Source organism: Trichomycterus rosablanca, chromosome 18 (assembly GCF_030014385.1).
Source record: "Trichomycterus rosablanca isolate fTriRos1 chromosome 18, fTriRos1.hap1, whole genome shotgun sequence".
In the NCBI taxonomy this organism is placed as follows: Eukaryota; Metazoa; Chordata; class Actinopteri; order Siluriformes; family Trichomycteridae; genus Trichomycterus; species Trichomycterus rosablanca.
In genome coordinates, this window is record NC_086005.1 from 17,088,882 (window position 1) to 17,112,209 (window position 23,328).

The 23,328-nt window shown below is 38.0% G+C and overlaps 1 protein-coding gene across 2 annotated transcripts; it reads right to left on the reverse strand.

Moving 5' to 3' along the window:
- Positions 1 to 463: 463 nt before the first annotated feature.
- Positions 464 to 15,715, reverse strand: ash2l (ash2 like, histone lysine methyltransferase complex subunit). 2 transcript variants are annotated; one of them, XM_063014399.1, is made up of 17 exons: positions 15,657 to 15,715; positions 15,279 to 15,345; positions 13,989 to 14,134; positions 13,371 to 13,459; positions 12,389 to 12,483; positions 11,452 to 11,547; positions 11,272 to 11,367; positions 11,111 to 11,186; positions 10,915 to 10,932; positions 8,920 to 9,022; positions 8,609 to 8,826; positions 7,204 to 7,371; positions 5,995 to 6,188; positions 5,793 to 5,885; positions 5,593 to 5,691; positions 2,288 to 2,347; positions 464 to 1,134 (listed from the first exon to the last, which is right to left on the reverse strand). In XM_063014399.1, the coding sequence occupies exons 1-17, from the start codon at positions 15,713 to 15,715 to the stop codon at positions 1,027 to 1,029; spliced, it is 1,785 nt and encodes a 594-aa protein (XP_062870469.1). In that variant the 3' UTR covers positions 464 to 1,026. The 2 variants fall into 2 exon arrangements, with proteins under 2 accessions (XP_062870469.1, XP_062870470.1); XM_063014400.1 differs by lacking the exon at positions 10,915 to 10,932.
- Between the last annotated feature and the right edge of the window lie 7,613 nt (positions 15,716 to 23,328).

Here is a 23,328-nt window from a genome sequence, read left to right on the forward strand (position 1 = left end):
AGCACAACACACACTAACACACCACCACCATGTCAGTGTCACTGCAGTGCTGAGAATCATCCACCACCTAAATAATACCTGCTTTGTGGTGGTGCTGTGGGTACTGATCACTGAATAACAGGGTGAAAGCAGGCTAAAACAGTATGCAGAGAAACAGATGGACTACAGTCAGTAATTGTAAAACTACAAAGTGCTTCTATATGGTAAGTGGAGCTGATAAAATGGACAGTGAGTGTAGAAACAAGGAGGTGGTTTTAATGTTGGTTTTTTTAATGGCTGATCTGTGTATGTTCTTGCCTGTTGGTCTATTCTGTGTACATCAGTCCGTCTCTAAGTGTTGGTCTGTATTTGTGGGGGTGTTGAATTCAATGTTAAATATAGTTTTGGTGTAAATGTGACATAGCAAATGTTATATCTGGTATTTAAAATAACTTTAAAAACGAATAAACTATTACTAGTGCTGTTTACAGTATGTAGATTACCTTTATTAAAACAAACCTCAGTAGATAACAAAGCCTATGAATATGAAAACAATTATTCTTTACAACTAGGGAACTAATGCAAACATCACAAGCAATACAGGTCTCAAAAGGCTAAAACTACAGGCTGTTAAGACACACAGTATTAACAAATATGTGATTTCGGATGTGTTAACCCATGTTTATCTTGTAATACATTCCTGTACACAACTGTGTGCTGATACACCTTTTTGTATACTACCTTTTGTGTGTACAGTATACACCTTTTCTGAATACTATGTTCAATAATTCACAATTCAGTGTGGTATTCAGTACATCTAATAAAAAACCAGATGTGCACCATGAAATGCAGTGTAAAATTACAACTGTGGCACTCACCTCAACCCGATCTGAGCCTTTGAAAAATGCAATACACAGCTGTGTTAAAGCAGTGAATATGGACAGAATATGGTCTGGTTTATGTGTGTTGGAAGTTGTGAGCTGGGTGTTTATAACTGTATTAGCATCATGGGTATGGAATCACTGCAGGGTGTGTTTTAAACAGCAGTTAACCTTCCCAAGGAGGACTGCGCCGGCCATCCACGTCCGTCTCCACATGGTAAAGGATGTCTGCTAGAGTGTGCTCAATCACTGCACCCCAGCCCATATCACTCATCTAAACACACAACAGAGAGGATCAGAAACAGATCTATCACAGTTATAATTATGTTTAGTAACAGTTTGGTAACAAAGCAGCCTGAAATGATTTCTTTTCATTAAAAGCTGGAGATGAAGCGCAATCGGGTGGCACAACGGTCTAGCACACCACTGCGGACTGTTTGAGCTCACAGGCTGGAATCTCAGCAGTGTTACCGACCTGGCGAGGGGTCCGACAGACACAATAGGTCATGTCTGAAAGTTGGGAACGGGGGTTTGTGGTGTCGGATGGGGTTTCGCCTTACTACTGCTGCAATATGCGATTGCCCGGAGTGGTTTATGTAATCGCATGACTGGAAGAGAAGTCACATGGGGCATAGTGTGTCTCTCTAAACAAATTTACCTTCATTTCTGCTTTACTCAACAAGGTTAGGAGGCTGGTGTGGGGGTAGAGATTAAGCAATTAAACAGACATGACATTCTACAAAAAGCCCTAAAATTCTAGAGCGTTGTTTACTTGTGTAAAAAAAGTCGGATTAATGTTTTTTATTGCAATGTAAATTTAGAGCCTTAATGGCTAGAAACAAGAATCTAACCTGTGGGTACATTCTAACACTTACAATGAGTTACATATACGGCAAGGTAGGGTTGTGTTTGAGCTCTTCGGTTATGTTAGATGACTTTCAGTTTCACATTGTTAATACCATTTCGGTTTTATTCGAGCTCAAAATGTCTTACTGTTTTGGACTGTGACTGTATCTCTTTAATTCTGAGGGCATACATTCAGTATGTGTTTGATGGTGATTGAAACGAGCAGTAATCACAATGTGGGGTGTCCTCTCCCTTATCAGGTATGAGTGACTAAGACGGGTGTCTCCAATGCAACATCTAGAATACAGTACTTGAGCTTTGCATCTTTTCAGTTAATTTTGACATCAGGGCATAATTCGTAAAGCTTGTCATTGGATAGGGAGTGTCATTCTGCCTGCCTGCTGCTTAGCATGTACACGGTTATTAAGGGTATAACACCTGTTGATGGGAGTTTGAGGTCTGGGTTTCGCTTCCCTGTTCTTCCCCTGGCTAGACAGTCACCAAACAATGACACAGCCAGCGTGAAAGCTGTTTTGTGGTATATAATGTGAATGAAGCCTTACTCCTAAGTGTGTACTCACTGGCTGATACTTGATATCCTTTGGCGGGTGTTTGAAATGTGGTCCAAAATTAACAGATACCTGTGAAAAGGACAAGAAATAATTCCAAGACTTAGAACAACTCTAAATAAGATGCACAGATTGATCACATGTACTGACAGTTTATATGCTGTGTCAGTTTGTATTGTTTCTCACAAACAGTAACAGACTTAAACAATCACATAATGGCACATTTACACAGATGGACCAGCGTTATTTAAGGATAACAGTTAACAGAGGAGGGCATGTTTTGCATTTCTACCACAACACAGGAACCATTATCTTATTCAAGTGTCTGTTACTAAGCATTTTAGCCCTAATAAGCTCTCATCGGTTGGAAAAAAAGGAGAAAATCTATTTTGTATAAGAATGAGTTTCATTTCTTATCCACTAAGGCACTGTTGCTTTTCCTTGCTCCTATTTTGCTTAAAACCTGAATGAATATCAAAATCCATGCTTGGGCTGACCCAAGGATCAGGATCTTACCACAAGGCTGCAGTAAAGAGATGCTGAGGTGCATTCCACAGCAGCCCAGGCCAGATCCTGGTGAGAAACTGTTTTGGGCTTCTGTTTAAAGTCAGCATTCCTATTCATAAGGTAAACTTTAACCATTACAAGTAATTAAATCTATAAAATATTATTGAGCTTAGCACTAATCCAGACACCATAACACACAATTATCCGGGTTAGACGAGGCACAAATCAAACAGTCCTAAATCGAGCTTAATGCATTACAAAATGACAAATAAGGCAAATATGGAAAAAGCTTTAAACAGAGGCTTCAAGTTGGTTTGTCAATTGATTTGCTTTATTTAACTAATATGTTGACAGTAGCTTAGCTTTTTTAATCAGCTTTATACGGTGGCCCGCTGAGTCAAAACACAATAACATTTACAAAACAAACAAAAGCTGACAACACAACTTTATAAGGAAAAGTTTATAAGGAAAAACGCGAAAACAATAGACAACACAACAACAATAAGGAAAAACGCGAAAACAATAAAGACAACACAACAATAAGCAAGAACGTGAAAACAATAAAGACAACACAAGAACAATAAGGAAAAACGCGAATACAATAAAGACAACACAACAACAATAAGGAAAAACGCGAATACAATAAGGACAACACGAAAAAATTAAGGGAGAACGCGAATATATTAAGAGACAACACAAATGCTTTAAGGTGGAACGCAATTACATTAAGGGGGAACACAACGAAATTAAGGAAACTAATACAATTCTACAACGGAAATGCTCCCGGTCACTAGAGGGCATCTCTATCATTTTTTATCTGTATAAACATTGCAGCAAAAGAAGCAAGAAGCAGAGCAGCGTAGTGCAGAGCATCTGGCTTCGGTTTTACTTTAACATTCAGTGATATAAATCTAAATAAAAGTCTGCTTTTTAGTGTCAGCGGTTTTACTGTATAGCGCCTTTTTGTTTTATAAACATCAGGCAGCTATTAGCTTGCCAAATTTCTAACATATTTGCAAAATCAACTAACTTCAGCTTTAAACAGACTTACAGTTTCACATGTTTAATTTCATAAACCATTTAACAGTATATTTACAATGTATTAGTTAGTTATCATTAACCATTTTAAGTGTACATATTCATGCCCATCAGTTTAATATTCAGCATTCGTTTGACATTTGGCATTCTGGTTTAAATAAGTGCTTGAAAAAACACCTAAGACTTATTTTATGAATTCTTACACATGAAAATAGGCAACATAATTAAAAAAGCAATTTCATTTTAATTTTAAGATTACGTTTATTTATTTAAAAAAACCCATAACATTTTGTGCATTTTTTTTTTCAGAAAAAGGAATCCATTGAAGTGTCATATAATTTGATGTATTAATGTCAAACTAATCTTTATATACACACATCAGTGTCTCTCACCTATTACAGACCTTGTACAAAACAATAAAAAAATTGTATTTCCTTTACAATAATTTTGTTGTGTAAATAAATAAATACATCTAAGTCTTGTATTATTTGATTAGATTAATGTCAAACTTTTTATATAGACACATAAATGGACACAACTGTAAAATATAATTATTATACAATTATTGATCTTAACTAGAAATTTAAATAAATGATTTAATAATGTAAAGAAGTTTGTAGGTGAGGGGTATGTACTGTATGTGTAAATATAAAACAGTTTACATTAATAAATCAAATTATATCAAATAATTCTATAATTTACAATTATCCTATATGAAATAAGGTAATATATCCGTCCGTTTTTTGTCATGATATATACATATACAAATGTACAGTACAATGATCATACTTTTTTTTTATCTTAACTATAAATGTAAATAAAATACAACTAAAAATGTAACTAAAAAAGTTTGTAGTAAATGGGAAACATTGATGTTTGTACTAATAAATGAAATTAGGAGACCTGCATTGAATAATTCATCTCCAATATAAAAAGATCAGATTTATTGGTCTTTATTTAAAATTAATATAAAAAATGATTTGTAGTAGGTGAGAAACTGATGTGTTTGTATAAAAATGGTTTGACATAAATTTATCAAAAGCTGAGTTTTATTTAGATTTATATCACTGAACGTTAAAGTAAAACCGAAGCCAGATGCTCTGCACTACGCTGCTCTGCTTCTTGCTTCTTTTGCTGCAATGTTTATACAGATAAAAAATGACAGATGCCCTCTAGTGACCGGGAGCATTTCCGTTGTAGAATTGTATTCGTGTTTCCTTAATTTCGTTGTGTTCTCCCTTAATGTAATTGCGTTTCACCTTAAAGCATTTGTGTTGTCTCTTAATATATTCTCGTTCTCCCTTAATTTTTTCGTGTTGTCCTTGTTGTATTCGCGTTTTTCTTATTGTTGTTGTGTTGTCTTTATTGTATTCGCGTTTTTCCTTATTGTTGTTTTGTTGTCTTTATTGTTTTCACGTTTTTCCTTATTGTTGTTGTGTTGTCTTTATTGTTTTCGGGTTTTTCCTTATTGTTGTTGTGTTGTCAGCTTTTGTTTGTTTTGTAAATGTTGTGTTTTGACTCAGCGGGCCTTCGTAGCTTTAGGTCAACACAACAATTTGTAGCGAAAACCTAGTTTTGCTGGTCATGCCACGATGGCATTATAGTGTTTTGTCATCACTTGCAAGCAAATTTTTTTTCTTACAAACTTGTATTTATAAAAATAAAAAAATACTGGAACAGCAACATTTTTTTCTGCTGGAAACCAACTGCTGAAAATATTAGTACAAGCCAGTTGTTAGATAAATTAACAGTAAAAATAAAAAGTTGCATACCGTGCAGTTTTTGTACAGAGAGATGGCAGGAAAATACATCCCCTCAAAGAGGTTCTCGAAAGCCACACCTTGATTCACTCCATTTTTATAGAAAATCATCTAGAATCCAATAAACAAATCAATAAATAAATAAATAAAAGAATTGCTAAACATTGCTAAAGCAAGACAACACAAAAATAAAAAGAGTGTTTGCTACCCACTCGACTGTTATTAACTGGCTTCAAGCTCTTCTCTGCCTTGTCCACATAATCCTTCTCTTCAAAGTAGAGGTAGCTTTTGAATTTGATCAGTGCCTGTAAGAAAAGGTAAGATGCTAAGACAGCATTATATTACACTCATTTAAAATACCATAAAAAATGACATTTTCATTTGCAGCACAAGAAACAAAAAAGCTCCTCCTACTTTGTCCTTATATGTGTCCGGTAGGGACCTTGCTGTCTCTGTATTATCTGGTAACTCGATGTAGAAGCCCAGGATGTCCCCCTGACCGTAGCTCTCAGAATAATGTTTTCCAATGGACTGATGAAAGCGGGTACCTTTCTTACTGCGCCAAGAGTAGCTAAACTTATCATAGCCCAGAGGAGCTTGAAGGTTACCTAAAACACAGCAACATGGACACTGCTGTTTGATTCAACTACGACTGAAAACAATAAGGGTGGTGGACAAACATAGATAAAAAGATTATTCTACAGTGACTAGATCATAATCACAAATGGCTTAAGATGCTCTTAACCCTAAATTACTCGGATTGCATTCGGTCATGACTAAGTTGCTTTGGATAAATCACCCACTAAATGTCAAAAATATTAAAAAAAATAATAAAAAGAGTATGTGAAATGTTTACACATCCATTTAAGTAAATATTTCAGAAAAGCATCCAATTCCAAAAAGCTTCTCCGAGTCCAGCTCTAAGATAAATTATTATTAATACTAAGTGCCACCAAGTTAATTCCTGCTGCTGGCAAAATAGTGTTTCTCCAAAACATTGTGACTTCTGTTTGGTTCTTCAGTCTTCTTACTGGCTCATACATTATTCTTTCTATAGAATCCATCCATCTTGATGCTGACCGTCCCCTTTTTTTGATCTCTCGTCCAAGCATAATTGTCTTTTCAAATGAAATGGTCTCATAATGTGCCAAAAATAACAGAGCTTTAGTTGATCTGGGCTTCGAGTTAGAGGTCCGGATTGATTTGGTTGAGTATCCACTTAACTGTCTTCTTTGCTATCCAATAATCTTACAATCTTATAATTTTTCAGATTTACATCCATAAAAACAAACAAAAAAAACAAATAGGAGACTACAGTCTGGACAAATCCAAGACGGGTGAAAAAGGCTTAGTGTAATGTGTACAACGGCTTGCAACCTTTGCTACATTTTCTTAATCTTTCACACTGACATAACTAAGGGACTGTAACTACAAACAAATAAAAAGAAGGGAAGGTCTAGCTGTGTAATGCAAATAAAAATCTATCATTTTAGCCCTCAAGCAACTGGACCATTTTTTGACAGTGATCTTACTCATGTTTTTATGTATTTCATTTGTAAGTGGATGCTTATGTATTAATGTAGACAAGCAGGCCCAAGTTGTTGTTGGAAGTGGAAAACTTACCTAAAGGCTGGGACCAGCCAAGGCGGGCAGCAGTGTCAGGGGGCATTTCACTTATGAACACCTCAAAATACCAGGCCCCCTTTCGTACCCCGTGAGATGCTCGCACCATCGAGTAACCCTTCTCTCCAGTCACTGTTAGACGGTTGTCAGAGATCTTTAGCTGAGGAGCTTAAAAAATAAAGAAATAATTAAATACAATGTCAAATATCGGAAGAGGAGCTCCATTTGTTGGGCTGAAGAATAACAGGTCTTGATATAATTTACCACCCTCCTTTTAAACATACACACATTATGGCCAAAAGTAAGTGGACACCTCTTTCTAATTATAAAGCTCAGGTGTTTTATCTATCGCTACCATATGTAAACAAATACAGTATTTTTATTTCATGTTTTACCACCACATTATCCTGGTCAAGGTTGCAGTGGGTATGATTTTCTCATAATCACTGCATGCAATGCAGTAACACTCCCCAGACAGGACGACAATTCATGGCGGGGCCTCAGATACCCACCCCAAACATAGCCAATCATGTCTGCACGCCCAACACTCTCATAGCACTGCTAGGCATTCAAACTCTGGATAACAGCAGAAGTGAGCACAGTTTACCCCTGTGTCATTAAAGAGCCATTTTCTTTTGAACCATGTGCACAAAGTGAGGCCCATAGACATGAGCCTTGAATTCAACCCCACTGAACTTTCGTGATTCATTGTAATGTGAACAGCAAGCCAGACCAAAATTCTGAAAAAGCCTTCCCACATGAGTGGAGACTGTTAAAGCTGCAAGCATGGACACTATATTAATACACCTTTATTTAAAGTAAGATGTAAGCTCATGGCACTAACTATTAATTAACTATTCAAGGCTCCATTTTTACAAGACAACCACCAAGCTTAAAGATTAAGGGCTTTAGGTATATGATGCCAGCTACCACCATTTTTTTAAACTGCAGTTTATGCAATGTCATGGAGACACATTTGGAGGAAGATGCTAAGTGCCCTCTTTAGTACACAAGTTTATCAATACCTGGCTAGTGTTGGTCTGCATGCCTTTTCCCCCAAACTACAGCAACATCAATTATGCTCTCTTGGACTCAGAAAAATGTTTGCCATTGCCATCTTAACTCTGTCGTGTCTTAATCAAATATACAAACAATGGCTCAACCCATGACCTGAACTTTCTTAAGATGACTGAGCAATCACTGTTGAATAAATAGGAGCTTCTAGTTCTTATAATTCAAGAATATTTCAGATGAAATTAAGCAAGTTATGAGAGCCATTCATTTTATACATTATTCAGGCTAAAATAAAAAAAATAATAATAATAAAAAAAACTTTCAACAACACAAATTATTGTTCAGAGTGAATTTTTTTTAATTAATCTTGGAGTATAAAACATTAAGGTACCTCTATCATGCAAGGCGAGTAGCACTTTCTCATAGAGACATGCTCTGTACAAGTCTCCAGGGATGGGCTTTCCCGCCCAGCAGTCCAGCTCCAGCTTTTCCGGGTCAGGAGCGTGCGGGTCTGGCTCAGCCAGGATGTATCGGTAGCCATCTTTGTTGAATGGGTGCTCAAGAGGGTAACCGTGAGGAGGCAGTCGCTGTGCAGCAAACAGAGGGTCACTGTGGAGTGCCAAAACACAGATTACAGCCGGGTTACAACCAAACAGCACACACACATTGGATCCAATCACTTGATTACAGATATGGCGCTACCTGCGGGTCCTCTTTGCTGCTCCAGCAGTGGATCCATCCTGCAGTTGCTGCTGCTTGCGTTTGGCTCCTCGACCTTTGCCCGTGCCAGGAGGAGGAAGGCCACCTTTGATGGGAAAAGCAGATTTAAAATACAGTTCTCAATACACATAGTTTTCCTATACATACACACACCCTTAAAATTAAAATCATAGCAATATATATGCTGTTTCATTTTTTAAATGTTAAAATAGCATAAGTATTTTTTAAATGTTTTACTACGACGATTAGAAACAGTAGATTTTGCTGTTATAATAGCATTCAAAAAATCCCTATCCTTAAGGTGTCAAATACAGCTTAATACTTTAGGTGTGAAAATTTATAAAAAATTTAAAAAATAGGTTTGTGAAAGGGATTAACGATGGGGGTCTCTTCCTGCTGTATGCAATGCCTGAAACTGGTCTGGGCACCTGCACAAGTCATAATTGGGGGATCACATAGAGCTTAGCGTGGCTCTCCGTACGCAGATACGACTCTAAGGTGGGAATCCAGCACTGGCACTAAAGGCCAAAGCTTGGACACATGTTTAAGTGGGAGTGTGATGGTCTGGCTATCCTTGATAACTTCCAAGGGTTGTTCGCACGACAGCGGATTCACAAATTGAAACTGACTAGATTGGGAGATGAAAGGTGGAAATATCCAGGAAAAGGACCATTTTTACAAATCAGTACCAGTAGCTGTGGCAGCCTTTTGAACTAAACAAAAAACACCACCCTACACACATTTTTAGCTTAGACAGGCTGGTGCAATGTCAGGTAACTGATTCAGGCATAACTAAAGAATATTTACCTGACCAATGCAATAAAGTTCCAAATATAAACTGAATCTCAGCCAGAAACCACTTAATGTAGCACAATTCTAGTTTAATTAGTTAATAAAAAGTACATGTAACTATTTATAAAAGCAACAACACAGAAAGCGTGATCACTGTGAGCTTCTTTCAAAATTTGAAAAAAACTGTATAACACAAACAGACATTTTATATATCATTAACATATGATAAACTGAAAAAATGCCAATATGACCCAGACAAAACCTGTGTTTGACACCCATCCTAGCACTTTTTTTACAGGCAAAACTATGTGGAATTAAAAAAAAGAGGGGGATTTTTTACAAAGGGGCCAGTTCCAACATAGTACAAAAATCACTGTCATTATAGCACAATTACAAAGTGTTAGAATCTCGTGATAATCATTCACATTATGAACACAACACAATCACAAGAGTGCAACAATTATTTAATAACATTATACCAGCTACAATAAGAAAACCCCACATGACTAAAAGGCTCACAAAAGCTGCTTTATTATTCAAATGCCACAACCAAAGGCTGAGGTCTGACTAAGTTTGCTTTTACATAAAACAATAATTAAGATCTTTTTTTACAAATAAATTCATACAAAGAAATTCTGTAAGCCCTCACACCAAAGGCAATGGCACCCAAATTTCCATTTGTTCCACAGAAAAGAGGACAAGAGCAAGCACAAATAAGCAGAATTTTGCAGCGAGATCAGGGTAAGGGTTGAGGAGTAAATGTCCCAAAGGAAGAGGCCAAACAACAAGCTTTTACATCTTTTCCACACACGCTGTGAGCAAACAAAAACGATTCTGAATGTGCATTGAAACTTATTCAAACTTGTTCTGCTATTTTGCCATTAAAAATAAAAAAAGCTATGGGTCAATCACATAATAGTTGACAGCTTCAGTATTTGTTTTACTCTTTTTCATTTTTACTGACTGGGTAACTTTTACATCTATGAGTAAACATGATTGGCTGTGGCAGTCTTTTTTGTTCACCGTTTTGATCCATCACATTGTAGTTTGTGTGGAATAGATGTTAGCACAAACCATATAGCAAAGCTTTGGATAATTAAAACAAAAGGCAGGAAGCCAAATGATTAAAATAAAACAAAGATCAGAACTGTTCCAAATGCCACAGACATTAGGCTACATATTCACCTGAAAATGACGATCCACCTAGAATATAATATAAAACCGTCAAGAGGAAAGCTTAACAACATTCATTAAAACAGTTCTTACTATAGCAGTGTAATAAATGCATTAAGTAGCTGGTTCTAAAAATACATTTATAACCTTTCTTATCCGTGTTTTTATATTCTAACACCTGAAATTTATCGAGTGAAATTTCACTTACCATTAAGACCACCAGCAGCTGTTACAGTAGTAGTCTGTTTCTGGCTGTCATATGATGGTCCAATGTTGGCCAAGTCCTTCAATAAACACAATAAAAATAAAATAAAGAAACATGTTGTCTAAAACCATACACACAAAATCAAACAATACAGGTCAAAATACCTGATCAAGGAGGCCAAATTTGGGATAGTCCTCCTCAGGATCTTTACTGCCAGGGTCTGGATGTTCCTTCACCAAGAACACATCCCGCTCTTTACTCTAAAAGCACCAGAAACCAGCAGTGAGCATTAGCTAGAAATAATTCACAGTTAAAAGTAACATATTCTATTTGTTTATATTTACCATGGTTTTCACTATGTTATTCGGCCATGTTAGTTTTCCTGGTCTCTGACGAGTTGTCATGCACTCCCAGTATTTGTCGATAAAGGGGATGATATCCTGAAAAGACACCATATAATAAGGTTGACCCTAAAATACAGCAAAATAAGTGAATACTTATTTTAGTTGCTGTTCCTCTTCTCTTTTGGCACAGATGATGATCAAAATCAGGCCTTGTGGCACCCAGGTGGCGCAGCGGGATCAGCATCGAGATTCAGAACTCCTCGGTTTGAAACTTGGCGTTGCCACCAGATGGCTGGGCACCATCTAGCGGGTATAATTGGCAGTGTCTGCAGCAGACACGGTTCTGCTAGGGAGGGATGACCTGACTGAAAAAGGATTTTGCAAGGGGCTGCACGCGGGTCGGAGAAGGCATGAGCAGCAATATACCCACCTCGACTGCAATCAGGGATCCCCCAGTAGCGGAAGACAAACTGACTACGCTAAATTGGGAGAAAATGCATAAATAAAATAGAAAAAAAAAGACAAATCAGGTCTGGTTAAAGAGTGTGTAAATTTAAGAATAAGACTTAACATGCAAAAAGAAGAGTATTCACATTCGTTTCACATGTTTGAACACAAATAACATAAGTTATTACTGTAGTTTAATGCTTCTGCTCCACACACACGAAACCATCCATTGCAGCAAAACTATGAATAGTCTGAATGGACCAGACTTCTCTATAATGAGAATCTGGAAAGCCATTTAAAGTGAAAAGAAAGTCTCATTATGACAGGCAGAACTCAGACGTTCACAAGCCACACAAAGTGACGTAAAATTGCAAATCCTACATTACTAGTGTTTCTAATTAGCGCAACGTAAACAAGATCTTGAAACAGTTTGTTTAAAGATTTTGTTAAAGACTTTGTTTGTTAAAGATTACAACATTTCCAGTGTTACCTTGTCTTTAGAAAACATGGTCTTTGGGTGCTCTTCTCGTGTCCTTGACCTCCAGGTTAGATTAGCCAAGGCTGTGAGGCACATTTCTTTCAAGTCTGGAAAATGTCCACATTTCACAGAAAGTTTAACAAAAAATTATTCGATGCAGGACAGAGACTTTTGGTGTTTTGAGCTTCGTTAACTGTGTGGTTGGGCACATTTGCTGCTTATCATGCTGTTTAGCCTTTCACCTGCTGGGTGTGCCACAGAGCTTCAAACTCTAATAATAAACACTACTGACAAAATTGATTGACAGTTTGTTCACATGCAGTCTTGTTAGTATGAAATGTACTTTAGTTTATTCAGTAACACTGGAACGATTGTCATTTAGAAAAGTTAGAAGATTAAAAACCCACATTGTTTCATTAATCTAAGAGCAAATCCAATTCCAAATTAGAACATTTGCTGTGTAAAAAGCAAATACGGTCTTCACATTTCACAGCTCACTAGTCGGCATACCGTTTTTTTCCTTCAAATGTCATCCTGGATTTAAGGTTGAATGAAATATGTGAAACAGTGAGAGTCAGTTTCACTCAGACCTGTCTGTGCTTCTCTTCTATGTCATATAAGCAATTAACTATTGGTAATGCTTTAAAAAGGTCAACAGCAAACTGAGTCAAAATTCAGTCAGGAAAAAACAGGTGTCATACAACACAATGGCACAGCCAGCACAAAAGCGGTTTTGCAGCATATTATGAGAAAGCAGTTCGAGACTGAGATATTGGTAAGCATAAAGCCAGCTAGTTAGTTACTAATAGCCACTGTATTTATTAAACTGAGGTCATCTGTATTGCTGTGGTTATAATTGTAGCATTTAAATTAGTCAAATATTTTAAGCAATTATTTAATTATTTTAATACAATAATGGCTTGATTAACTCATGCACAACTAAATTATATTTTATTTGTATGTATTAAAAAGAAAGAAAAAAAAACACACTTACTTGCTTGTTTCCTCAAGAAATATGTATTTCCACTGTGATGACACACGTTGCAGTGAAATACGTAGTTGGTCATAAATGGTAGGCAAGTACTATAAGAGAAAGAGACAAAAATTTGTTCATTGAAAATTTATAGTTCTACAACACTGAAAAACAAATCAAGCATCAAGAAAGTTTATGGTTCTGTGCGGATAACTAATGGGCGTGAGTTTTAACCCTAGGGATACTGCCACGGAACCTCTGTGAAGGATGTGTGTATCTGTATAGATGCCTATACGCATATCGGCAAAGCACAGCAGAGGGTTTAATCGATAAGCATAGCAAGCAGAGTTGGCTGCATTAATAGCATTTTCTTCCCTCCAATAAAGATAACTGATTTTCACTGTTTTACAAAATATGCTTAGTAAAATTATGTGGATACTTTGCATCATGTCCCTGTATAAATGAAGAACACTGCTTATCATCTTGTAATAACTGAACTAATGTTGTCACAAAGAGTTTTGAGATACCAGCAGCATCTCTATTTTTTTGATTAGACATTTTAGTTAGTGTTCAAAATTACCCAGGCCTGCTACAGACTGTATTAGAAATGTAAAAGTAAATTAAAAGGTGTGGTCTTACGCAGTATCAATGCTGAATGTGTTGGCTGTGAACCACTTCATGCACAGCGCGCATTGCAGCTCCACTTTACCCAGCTGTCGACCATTTTCCTCATCTCCTGAGCCTGTGTTTGTGTCTGCAGTCTCAGCACCTTCATCAGCTGCCACCTGACAAACAGCAAAAGGTTAAGCAATAGAATCAGTGTCTAGGTAAGCCGTTTTTATGTGGAACGGTTCTCTTTTTCTAATCTTGCATTTAAAGTAAAATAAATAGTGAACAAATTTTAATAATGATACACTACACTAACTAAAGTATGTGGACACCTGTCATTTAGCATTGGGCATTCCATTCCAAAAATGTTGGCATTAATATACACATAAATGCTCTTTTTCCACTGCATGGTACTTTATGGTAGGGTAGGTTTTTAAATCAGTGGTTCCACATTTATGGATTGCTCACCTTTATCTAACTCCTTCTACAATTGCAGCTATCTTTGTGCAATTGTAAAGGGATAACCGCATATAAGGATGAGGACGTTAGAGTGCAATGGAGAATAATAGCAAGTTCTTAATAAACACATTGTGTATTGAAATAGCATTATAAGTTTTCAATTGAGATGGTAATTAAGTTTACATTAAACAATTAAGTTTAAAAAAAATTAAGAAGGCAGCCAAACAGTTATCACTAACTGACAAATTTATTATTAATTAGGATTTTAACGTCATGTCTTACACACTTTGGTTACATTCATGACAGGACAGGTAGTTACTGGTTACACAAGATTTATCAGTTCAAGTCTTTAATGCCAAACACATTTATGGACAATTTTGTATCTCCAATTAACATGACTGCATGTCTTTGGACTGTGGGAGGAAACCAGAGCTCCCGGAGGAAACCCACGCAGACATGGGGAGAACATGCAAACTCTACACAGGATCAGGACCGCTCCACCTGGAAACTGAACCTAGGACCTTCTTGCCGTGAGGCGATAGTGCTAACCACCAAGCCACCACTCACTAACTTACAAAAGCTTAAAATTTGATTGTGCTCACTGAATATAAAAATCATGAATATGTTTCGGGCATCGGGTTATATTGGCACCAACATGCAGAATACAGAGGTGCAACTTTGCTTTACAAGTTCATGTGAAGTAGGCACAATGTTATGTTGTTACCAACCTGAATGTATCATATTTACAACCCTGTGAATAAGTGCGTTGCATGATCTTGATGCCAACCTATGCACAACTTGAATAAAACGTTGCATATAGGTTTTTAGAAAAGAACAGTACTGATAAACACTGTGACTTACTGCAGTCTCTTTACCACTGGAGGATTCAGTCTCCATGTTTGTTGGTAGCTCTCCTAATGATGCATCTCTATATTTGTGGACACAAAAAGAACGATTCAACCCAACAGCAGCTATATTAAATCTAAGGCATATCAACATAAGTATTCGTGCTTTTATAAATATTTTATTTATATAAAAAGCAAAACTAAATAATTTTAGAAGGCTGTATTCTGCCTTAACAGAATTGCCAGTTAGCACAAAGGTACCAGTCAAAACAGAACAGCATTAAATACTTTAATTTAGTAAAGTCCGCTAAATAATTTATTTATAATGTATGTATAAATAATAATAAAAGATAAAACAGACAACATTAGTATTAAAATGTATTATTTTACTCACCCATCGCCTAAATCTCCCTCAACAACAGCTCCACTGCCCGCCTCAGCTTCGGAAGCCATGTTTGTTTGAAAAAGAAATCTCGAAATAAAAGTCTCGCGAGAATAGGCACGCGGTCTATCAGGTGCATACCGCCACCATGCGACTGAAACAACAGAATTAAACAGCCTGTTGGTTAAAGTTTGTAAACACTCAGGGAACGTCTGTATTTCTACATTTGGCGAACGAAAATCAGGGCAAAAATCGTTTAGTGTGAACTAGGCATAAGGAACAGAACTTTTAAAACAATTCAATCCAAGCAAGTATATCATAGTCAAGAAGCAGTATCTAAAAACCAGCCTAATCCAGGCTGGCAGTGATACATTTTTTCTGCCATTTACATTGTACGTACACACATTTTTTCTGCCATTTACATTGTACGTACACACACACACACACACACACACACACACACACACACACACACACACACACACACACACACACACACACACACACACACACACACACACAAGGTGCTTCACTTGCTTTAAACGTTAGAAATGTGGTGGTTGTAGCCTAGCGGTTAAGGTACTGGAGGTACTGGAGTCATCAGAAGGTTACTGGTTCAAATCCCACCACTGCCAGGTTGCCACTGTTGGGCCCTTGAGCAAGGCCCTTAACTTTCAGTTGCTTAGATTGTGTACTGTCACAGTTCTAAAAGTCGCTTTAGATAAAAACACGTCTGCTAAATGCCGATTTTGCTAATTGAAAATATTACTTCAAAAAGATAATACAGCCCGATCTGAGTCGATTCTATGAGCGCATTATATAAATTTGTGGTTCACTTTTGTAAATCGTAAACGGTTCTTGCTTCTCATGTAGATAAGAGCAAAAACGTTACTTCACAGAGCCACAGACAAAACGAGTCTGACTCGGTTACCGCTCTGTGATAATAGCAGTTTAATTAAGCCTGAGCTTTTTAAGGTAAGCGAGTCACACAAAATGTCCTGTAGTAGTTGGTGTTTATTTAAAACTGCAACATTCATTAATAACAGTAAAAACAGAGAGATGTCTGAGAAGAGAAACTTACGCTGCGCTTAAAATGAATCGACTCCTGAATCACTTATATCGATACTGTGAACAGAGCGTCTCTCTTAAAGACACACACACACGTTTTAGCTAAACGGTTTATCTTCACTGTTAATGAATAACATTAAACGTGCGTGCGTGCGTGCGTGAGTGGTCAGTGAGACTAATCAAATATGTGGGTGAAAAATGAATTGCTTTAGTTTTAGAAGTAAAAAAAATCTCGTAATGCCACACCCCCTAGTCAGGCACTCGCGCCCCCCCCAGACAAGTACTCGCGCCCCACAGGTTGAAAACTAGGGTAGTTGTAGCCTAATTATTAGGGTACTGAACTAGTAATCAAAATGTCACTGGTTCAAGCCCCACCAATGCCAGGTTATTCCTGTTGGGCTCTTGAGTAAGGCCCTTAACCCTCAATTGCTTAGACAGTATACTGTCACAGTAATGTAAGTCGCTTTGGATAAAAGCGTCTGCTAAATGCCGAAAATGTCAATGTAAATGTTTGAGCATTAGTGTGGCCAATTCCATAACCCCATAACAGAGGACATCAGACCCCTAAAAGGAAGTTATAACAGTAGGTTGTTAAGAAGTGTCTACAGCACACAAAATTAAAACATCAACTGATAGAATTGTGATGCAACCAAATGAACTAAAAAATGTGTGGATGTCCTCATGGAAAGTGGCAGCTTTAAACCAATGAAAAACAAGTAATTTCTATTGGTATGTTCGGGCAGATGAAAAAACGTTTGAAAGTTGAGAGTTCAAATCAAAGCTCTGCCATGCAGCCACTGTTGGGCCCTTGAGCAAGGCTCTTAACCCTCTCTGCTCCAGGGGTGCCGTACAATAGCTGATTCTGCACTCTGACCACAGCTTCCAAACAAGCCGGGATACGCGAAGAAAGAATTTCGTTGTGCTGCACATTTGTATATGTATATATGACAAATAAAGGCATTCTCTACTATAAGTTAATATGTTAGGGCTAGTTCTAATTACTAGCACCATTAGGGCTGTCATTTCTATCCATTCTGAACATAACCAACAAATGGCAAAACAGTGCACTGGTCACAAACCAATAACCAGTAGTAAGCAAGCAGAATGGAATGTCCAGATGTCCAGAAGCAACCATCAAGTTTTCTGGGGTGTGAGACATCTGGGATGGCCCATGCTGCTGCATCAGTAAATGCAACCCGAAAATCTATTAAGCAAAGAGAAAGTCATACTTCTTTATAGAAACTGAGTTCTCTGGTCCTGTTTATCTCAGATCATAGACTATGCAGGTAAAGTCTTGTTATCAACCAAGAGTGTGTAAAAACTCCCATTATATGGGCAAAATTACTGCATACATTTGCACAGTAGTATGTAACTTATACGCCTAATGTATTACTTGTCTAGTAATATCTGTATTACTGACACATACTGTAATACATTATTTTGATCTGTAATTGTATTGTTGGTGTTTAGGAAATCAATACTTCTTTAAATTGTTTTAACAAATACAATTGTTGACTAAACGTATTTATAATTATAATTACAGTGACAAATAGAGCAGCGGTTTTCTTAATGAGCCGGTTCGTCTTGTACGAACGGACAGAAAGACAAAGACTTTTTGCAAATTTTTTGAGATTGCTGCAGGTCTTTTACCTTCAAAACTACTGCATGCTGTACTCTATGTGTGGTTCTGCAGGACATCCACCTATGGAGAGCAGCAATTCTCAATTTTCTCCAAATGTAATTAATTGGTGTTGGTGGGGATTGACGAACACCCAGATTTTTAGAAATGCTTTAATTGCCTTTTCCAACTTGAATTTATTCATTTTCTTCAATTCAACATACAATCTAAAATTATAACCTTTAAAGCTGATTATCCAGCTTGAATGACTTAGGAAATGATTTACTATTAAGCAGATTGAAGTAAAACCATTCTTAAAACAGTCTATAATAGTGATGCATTCTTGCTCTTAAAGTAAAACGGAGGATAAAATGACACAATTGTGCCATGCTGAGTGGTTAAGCAGTGCCTTTTGAAGTGTTCATTCAGAAAAAATATGCAGGGGGTATTTCATTACAGACTATAACATGAGTCACCCTCCCCTTTGGCCTCCCAGCATTGTCAACATTTCACAGATGGCCAACAATAGGTCACAAAGGAAGACATGCAAGCAATCGTGTATTTCAACTCCTCTCCTGTATTCATTTGGCCACTTTTTACACTCTGCAAATAGTGTAATTCCCTCGTTGGTCGTCTGGGTGCCACAATTAACAATAGTGTGAGTAATAATTGTCATGTACTTTTAGAAAGACAATGACACTTTTAGTGGTAATAGATGTTTGAGGCATGTACAACAAGTTTATGATGCGCTTAAGGGTCAGTGACATTTGGAGCTATAAATCCACAGGGAAACTGGAAGATAATAGTAAATAAGCATGTCCTGTCATTTCCAGAGTAATAGCTGCTTAAGTGAAACTATCACATTCATAGGACATAGAACAGTTAAATCTAGAATTATTGGCACCCTTAATTAAAAAATATTAAAAACCTTGTAGTTAAGAGGCTTAATTTCACACAATAGAATTAATGTATCCTTTGGATTACACTTGTTCCAAGAAAATTAGAACATATATATATATATATATATATACTGTATATATACAGTGTATCACAAAAGTGAGTACACCCCTCACATTTCTGCAAATATTTCATTATATCTTTTCATGGGACAACACTATAGACATGAAACTTGGATATAACTTAGAGTAGTCAGTGTACAACTTGTATAGCAGTGTAGATTTACTGTCTTCTGAAAATAACTCAACACACAGCCATTAATGTCTAAATAGCTGGCAACATAAGTGAGTACACCCCACAGTGAACATGTCCAAATTGTGCCCAAATGTGTCGTTGTCCCTCCCTGGTGTCATGTGTCAAGGTCCCAGGTGTAAATGGGGAGCAGGGCTGTTAAATTTGGTGTTTTGGGTACAATTCTCTCATACTGGCCACTGGATATTCAACATGGCACCTCATGGCAAAGAACTCTCTGAGGATGTGAGAAATAGAATTGTTGCTCTCCACAAAGATGGCCTGGGCTATAAGAAGATTGCTAACACCCTGAAACTGAGCTACAGCATGGTGGCCAAGGTCATACAGCGGTTTTCCAGGACAGGTTCCACTCGGAACAGGCTTAGCCAGGGTCGACCAAAGAAGTTGAGTCCACGTGTTCGGCGTCATATCCAGAGGTTGGCTTTAAAAAATAGACACATGAGTGCTGCCAGCATTGCTGCAGAGGTTGAAGACGTGGGAGGTCAGCCTGTCAGTGCTCAGACCATACGCCGCACACTGCATCAACTCGGTCTGCATGGTCGTCATCCCAGAAGGAAGCTGACGCGTAAGAAAGCGCGCAAACAGTTTGCTGAAGACAAGCAGTCCAAGAACATGGATTACTGGAATGCCCTGTGGTCTGACGAGACCAAGATAAACTTGTTTGGCTCAGATGGTGTCCAGCATGTGTGGCGGCGCCCTGGTGAGAAGTACCAAGACAACTGTATCTTGCCTACAGTCAAGCATGGTGGTGGTAGCATCATGGTCTTGGGCTGCATGAGTGTTGCTGGCACTGGGGAGCTGCAGTTCATTGAGGGAAACATGAATTCCAACATGTACTGTGACATTCTGAAACAGAGCATGATCCCCTCCCTTCGAAAACTGGGCCTCATAGCAGTTTTCCAACAGGATAACGACCCCAAACACAACCTCCAAGATGACAACTGCCTTGCTGAGGAAGCTGAAGGTAAAGGTGATGGACTAAACCCAATTGAGCACCTGTGGCGCATCCTCAAGTGGAAGGTGGAGGAGTTCAAGGTGTCTAACATCCACCAGCTCCGTGATGTCATCATGGAGGAGTGGAAGAGGATTCCAGTAGCAACCTGTGCAGCTCTGGTGAATTCCATGCCCAGGAGGGTTAAGGCAGTGCTGGATAATAATGGTGGTCACACAAAATATTGACACTTTGGGCACAATTTGGACATGTTCACTGTGGGGTGTACTCACTTATGTTGCCAGCCATTTAGACATTAATGGCTGTGTGTTGAGTTATTTTCAGAAGACAGTAAATCTACACTGCTATACAAGTTGTACACTGACTACTCTAAGTTATATCCAAGTTTTAGTTCTATAGTGTTGTCCCATGAAAAGATATAATAAAATATTTGCAGAAATGTGAAGGGTGTACTCACTTTTGTGATACACTGTATATATATATACACTGTGTTCCAAATTATTATGCAAAAAGTGTTTAGGAGTGATAAGGTAAGAATTTTTTTGTTTGTCAGTTAAACTCATTGATGGTGATGTGTGTCAGGGCTCTTTATATCACTGAAAGCAATTGCAGACACCTGTGCTAATTAGTTTGGCAGGTGTGTCCAATTAAAGGCAAGACTACTTAAGAAGGCTGTCCCACATTATTAAGCAGCCTACATTTTCAGCCAAAATGGGAAAGAAAAAGGATGTGTCGGCTGCTGAGAAGCAACAAATTGTGGAGTGTTTAGGTCAAGGCATGACTACAATCAACATTGCCAAGACACTTCATCGTGATCATCGCACAATCAAGAAGTATGTAGCTGATTCAGAGCACACACGTGTGCGTGCTGATAAGGGAAAATTGAGGACTCTTTCCAACAGGCAATTACGTCAGGTTAAAAGAGCAGCTGCAAAAATGCCTTGTCATAGCAGCAGACAAGTTTTTGAAACTGCTGGTGCCTCCAACGTCCCCCGAACAACAAGATGCAGGGTCCTTCAGAGGTTTGCAGCTGTGCGTAAGCCATCCTGTCGACCTCCTCTATCCACTGCACACAAGCAGAAACAGCTCCAGTGGGCCAAACAATACATGAAGACTGACTTCAAAACTGTTTTGTTCACCGATGAGTGCCGTGCAACGCTAGATGGTCCAGATGGATGGAGTGGAGGATGGCTGGTTGATGGACACCCCATGCAAACAAGGCTACGGCGCCAACAAGGAGGAGGTGGAGTAATGTTTTGGGCTGGAATCATGGGGAGAGAGATTGTCGGCCCCTTTAGGATCCCTGAAGGGGTAAAGATGACCTCCATAATGTATGTGGAGTTTCTCAAACAGCACTTCCTGCCATGGTTCAAGAAGAAGAACCGTGCATTCCGCAGCAAGATCATTTTCATGCATGATAATGCACCGTCTCATGCTGCAAAGAACACATCTGCATCTCTGGCTGCTATGGGCATAAAAGGGGACAAACTTATGGTGTGGCCCCCATGCTCCCCTGACCTCAACCCCATTGAGAACCTCTGGAGCATCATCAAAAGGAGTGTCTATGATGGCGGGAGGCAGTTCACATCTAAGCAACAGCTCTGGGAGGGTATTCTGTCCTCATGCAAAACAATTGAAGCAGATACCATCCAAAACCTGACAAATTCAATGGACGAGAGAGTTCAGAAGCTCGTTTCGAACAAGGGGTCCTATGTGCAAATGTAACATCACCTAGAATAAAGTTTTGACTTGAAAACTGTTTGATTTCAGTTTGTAATAACCTGCTAATGCTTATAATTTCACAAATGACCATTTTTTTGTTCTTTATAAAAATGAAAAGGTTGAAAACTCTGCTGTGCATAATAATTTGGAACATGCATTTTGAGTTTTATTTTTTTTTAAATATACTGTTATCATTGGCAGTTTGTTCAAAAACCTTTCAATTGTACTCTAATAGTTGATGACTGGAAAAATATACTGTATTTATACAGTGTATCACAAAAGTGAGTACACCCCTCACATTTCTGCAAATATTTTATTATTTGCAGAAATGTGAGGGGTGTACTCACTTTTGTGATACACTGTATAAATACAGTATATACACTGTGTTCCAAATTATTATGCAAATAATATTTTCTCAGATTTTCCAAAATTACCTATATGAATTGCAGTCATTGTAATTTTCATGGGACAACACTATAGAAATAAAACTTGGATATAACTTAGAGTAGTCAGTGTACAACTTGTATAGCAGTGTAGATTTACTGTCTTCTGAAAATAACTCAACACACAGCCATTAATGTCTAAATGGCTGGCAACATAAGTGAGTACACCCCACAGTGAACATGTCCAAATTGTGCCCAAAGTGTCAATATTTTGTGTGACCACCATTATTATCCAGCACTGCCTTAACCCTCCTGGGCATGGAATTCACCAGAGCTGCACAGGTTGCTACTGGAATCCTCTTCCACTCCTCCATGATGACATCACGGAGCTGGTGGATGTTAGACACCTTGAACTCCTCCACCTTCCACTTGAGGATGCGCCACAGGTGCTCAATTGGGTTTAGTCCATCACCTTTACCTTCAGCTTCCTCAGCAAGGCAGTTGTCATCTTGGAGGTTGTGTTTGGGGTCGTTATCCTGTTGGAAAACTGCCATGAGTTTTCGAAGGGAGGGGATCATGCTCTGTTTCAGAATGTCACAGTACATGTTGGAATTCATGTTTCCCTCAATGAACTGCAGCTCCCCAGTGCCAGCAACACTCATGCAGCCCAAGACCATGATGCTACCACCACCATGCTTGACTGTAGGCAAGATACAGTTGTGTTGGTACTTC

Bases quoted from the DNA above. Each gene is read 5' to 3' on its own strand.
- ash2l (XM_063014399.1), bottom strand. From the start codon at position 15,715: ATGGCTTCCGAAGCTGAGGCGGGCAGTGGAGCTGTTGTTGAGGGAGAT. The intron at 8,827-8,919 runs GTAGCGCCATAT...GGCACTCCACAG, and splicing joins GCAGCAAAGAGGACCCGCAG to TGACCCTCTGTTTGCTGCAC. The intron at 6,189-7,203 runs GTAAGTTTTCCA...GCTGTGTTTTAG, and splicing joins TGGCTGGTCCCAGCCTTTAG to GTAACCTTCAAGCTCCTCTG.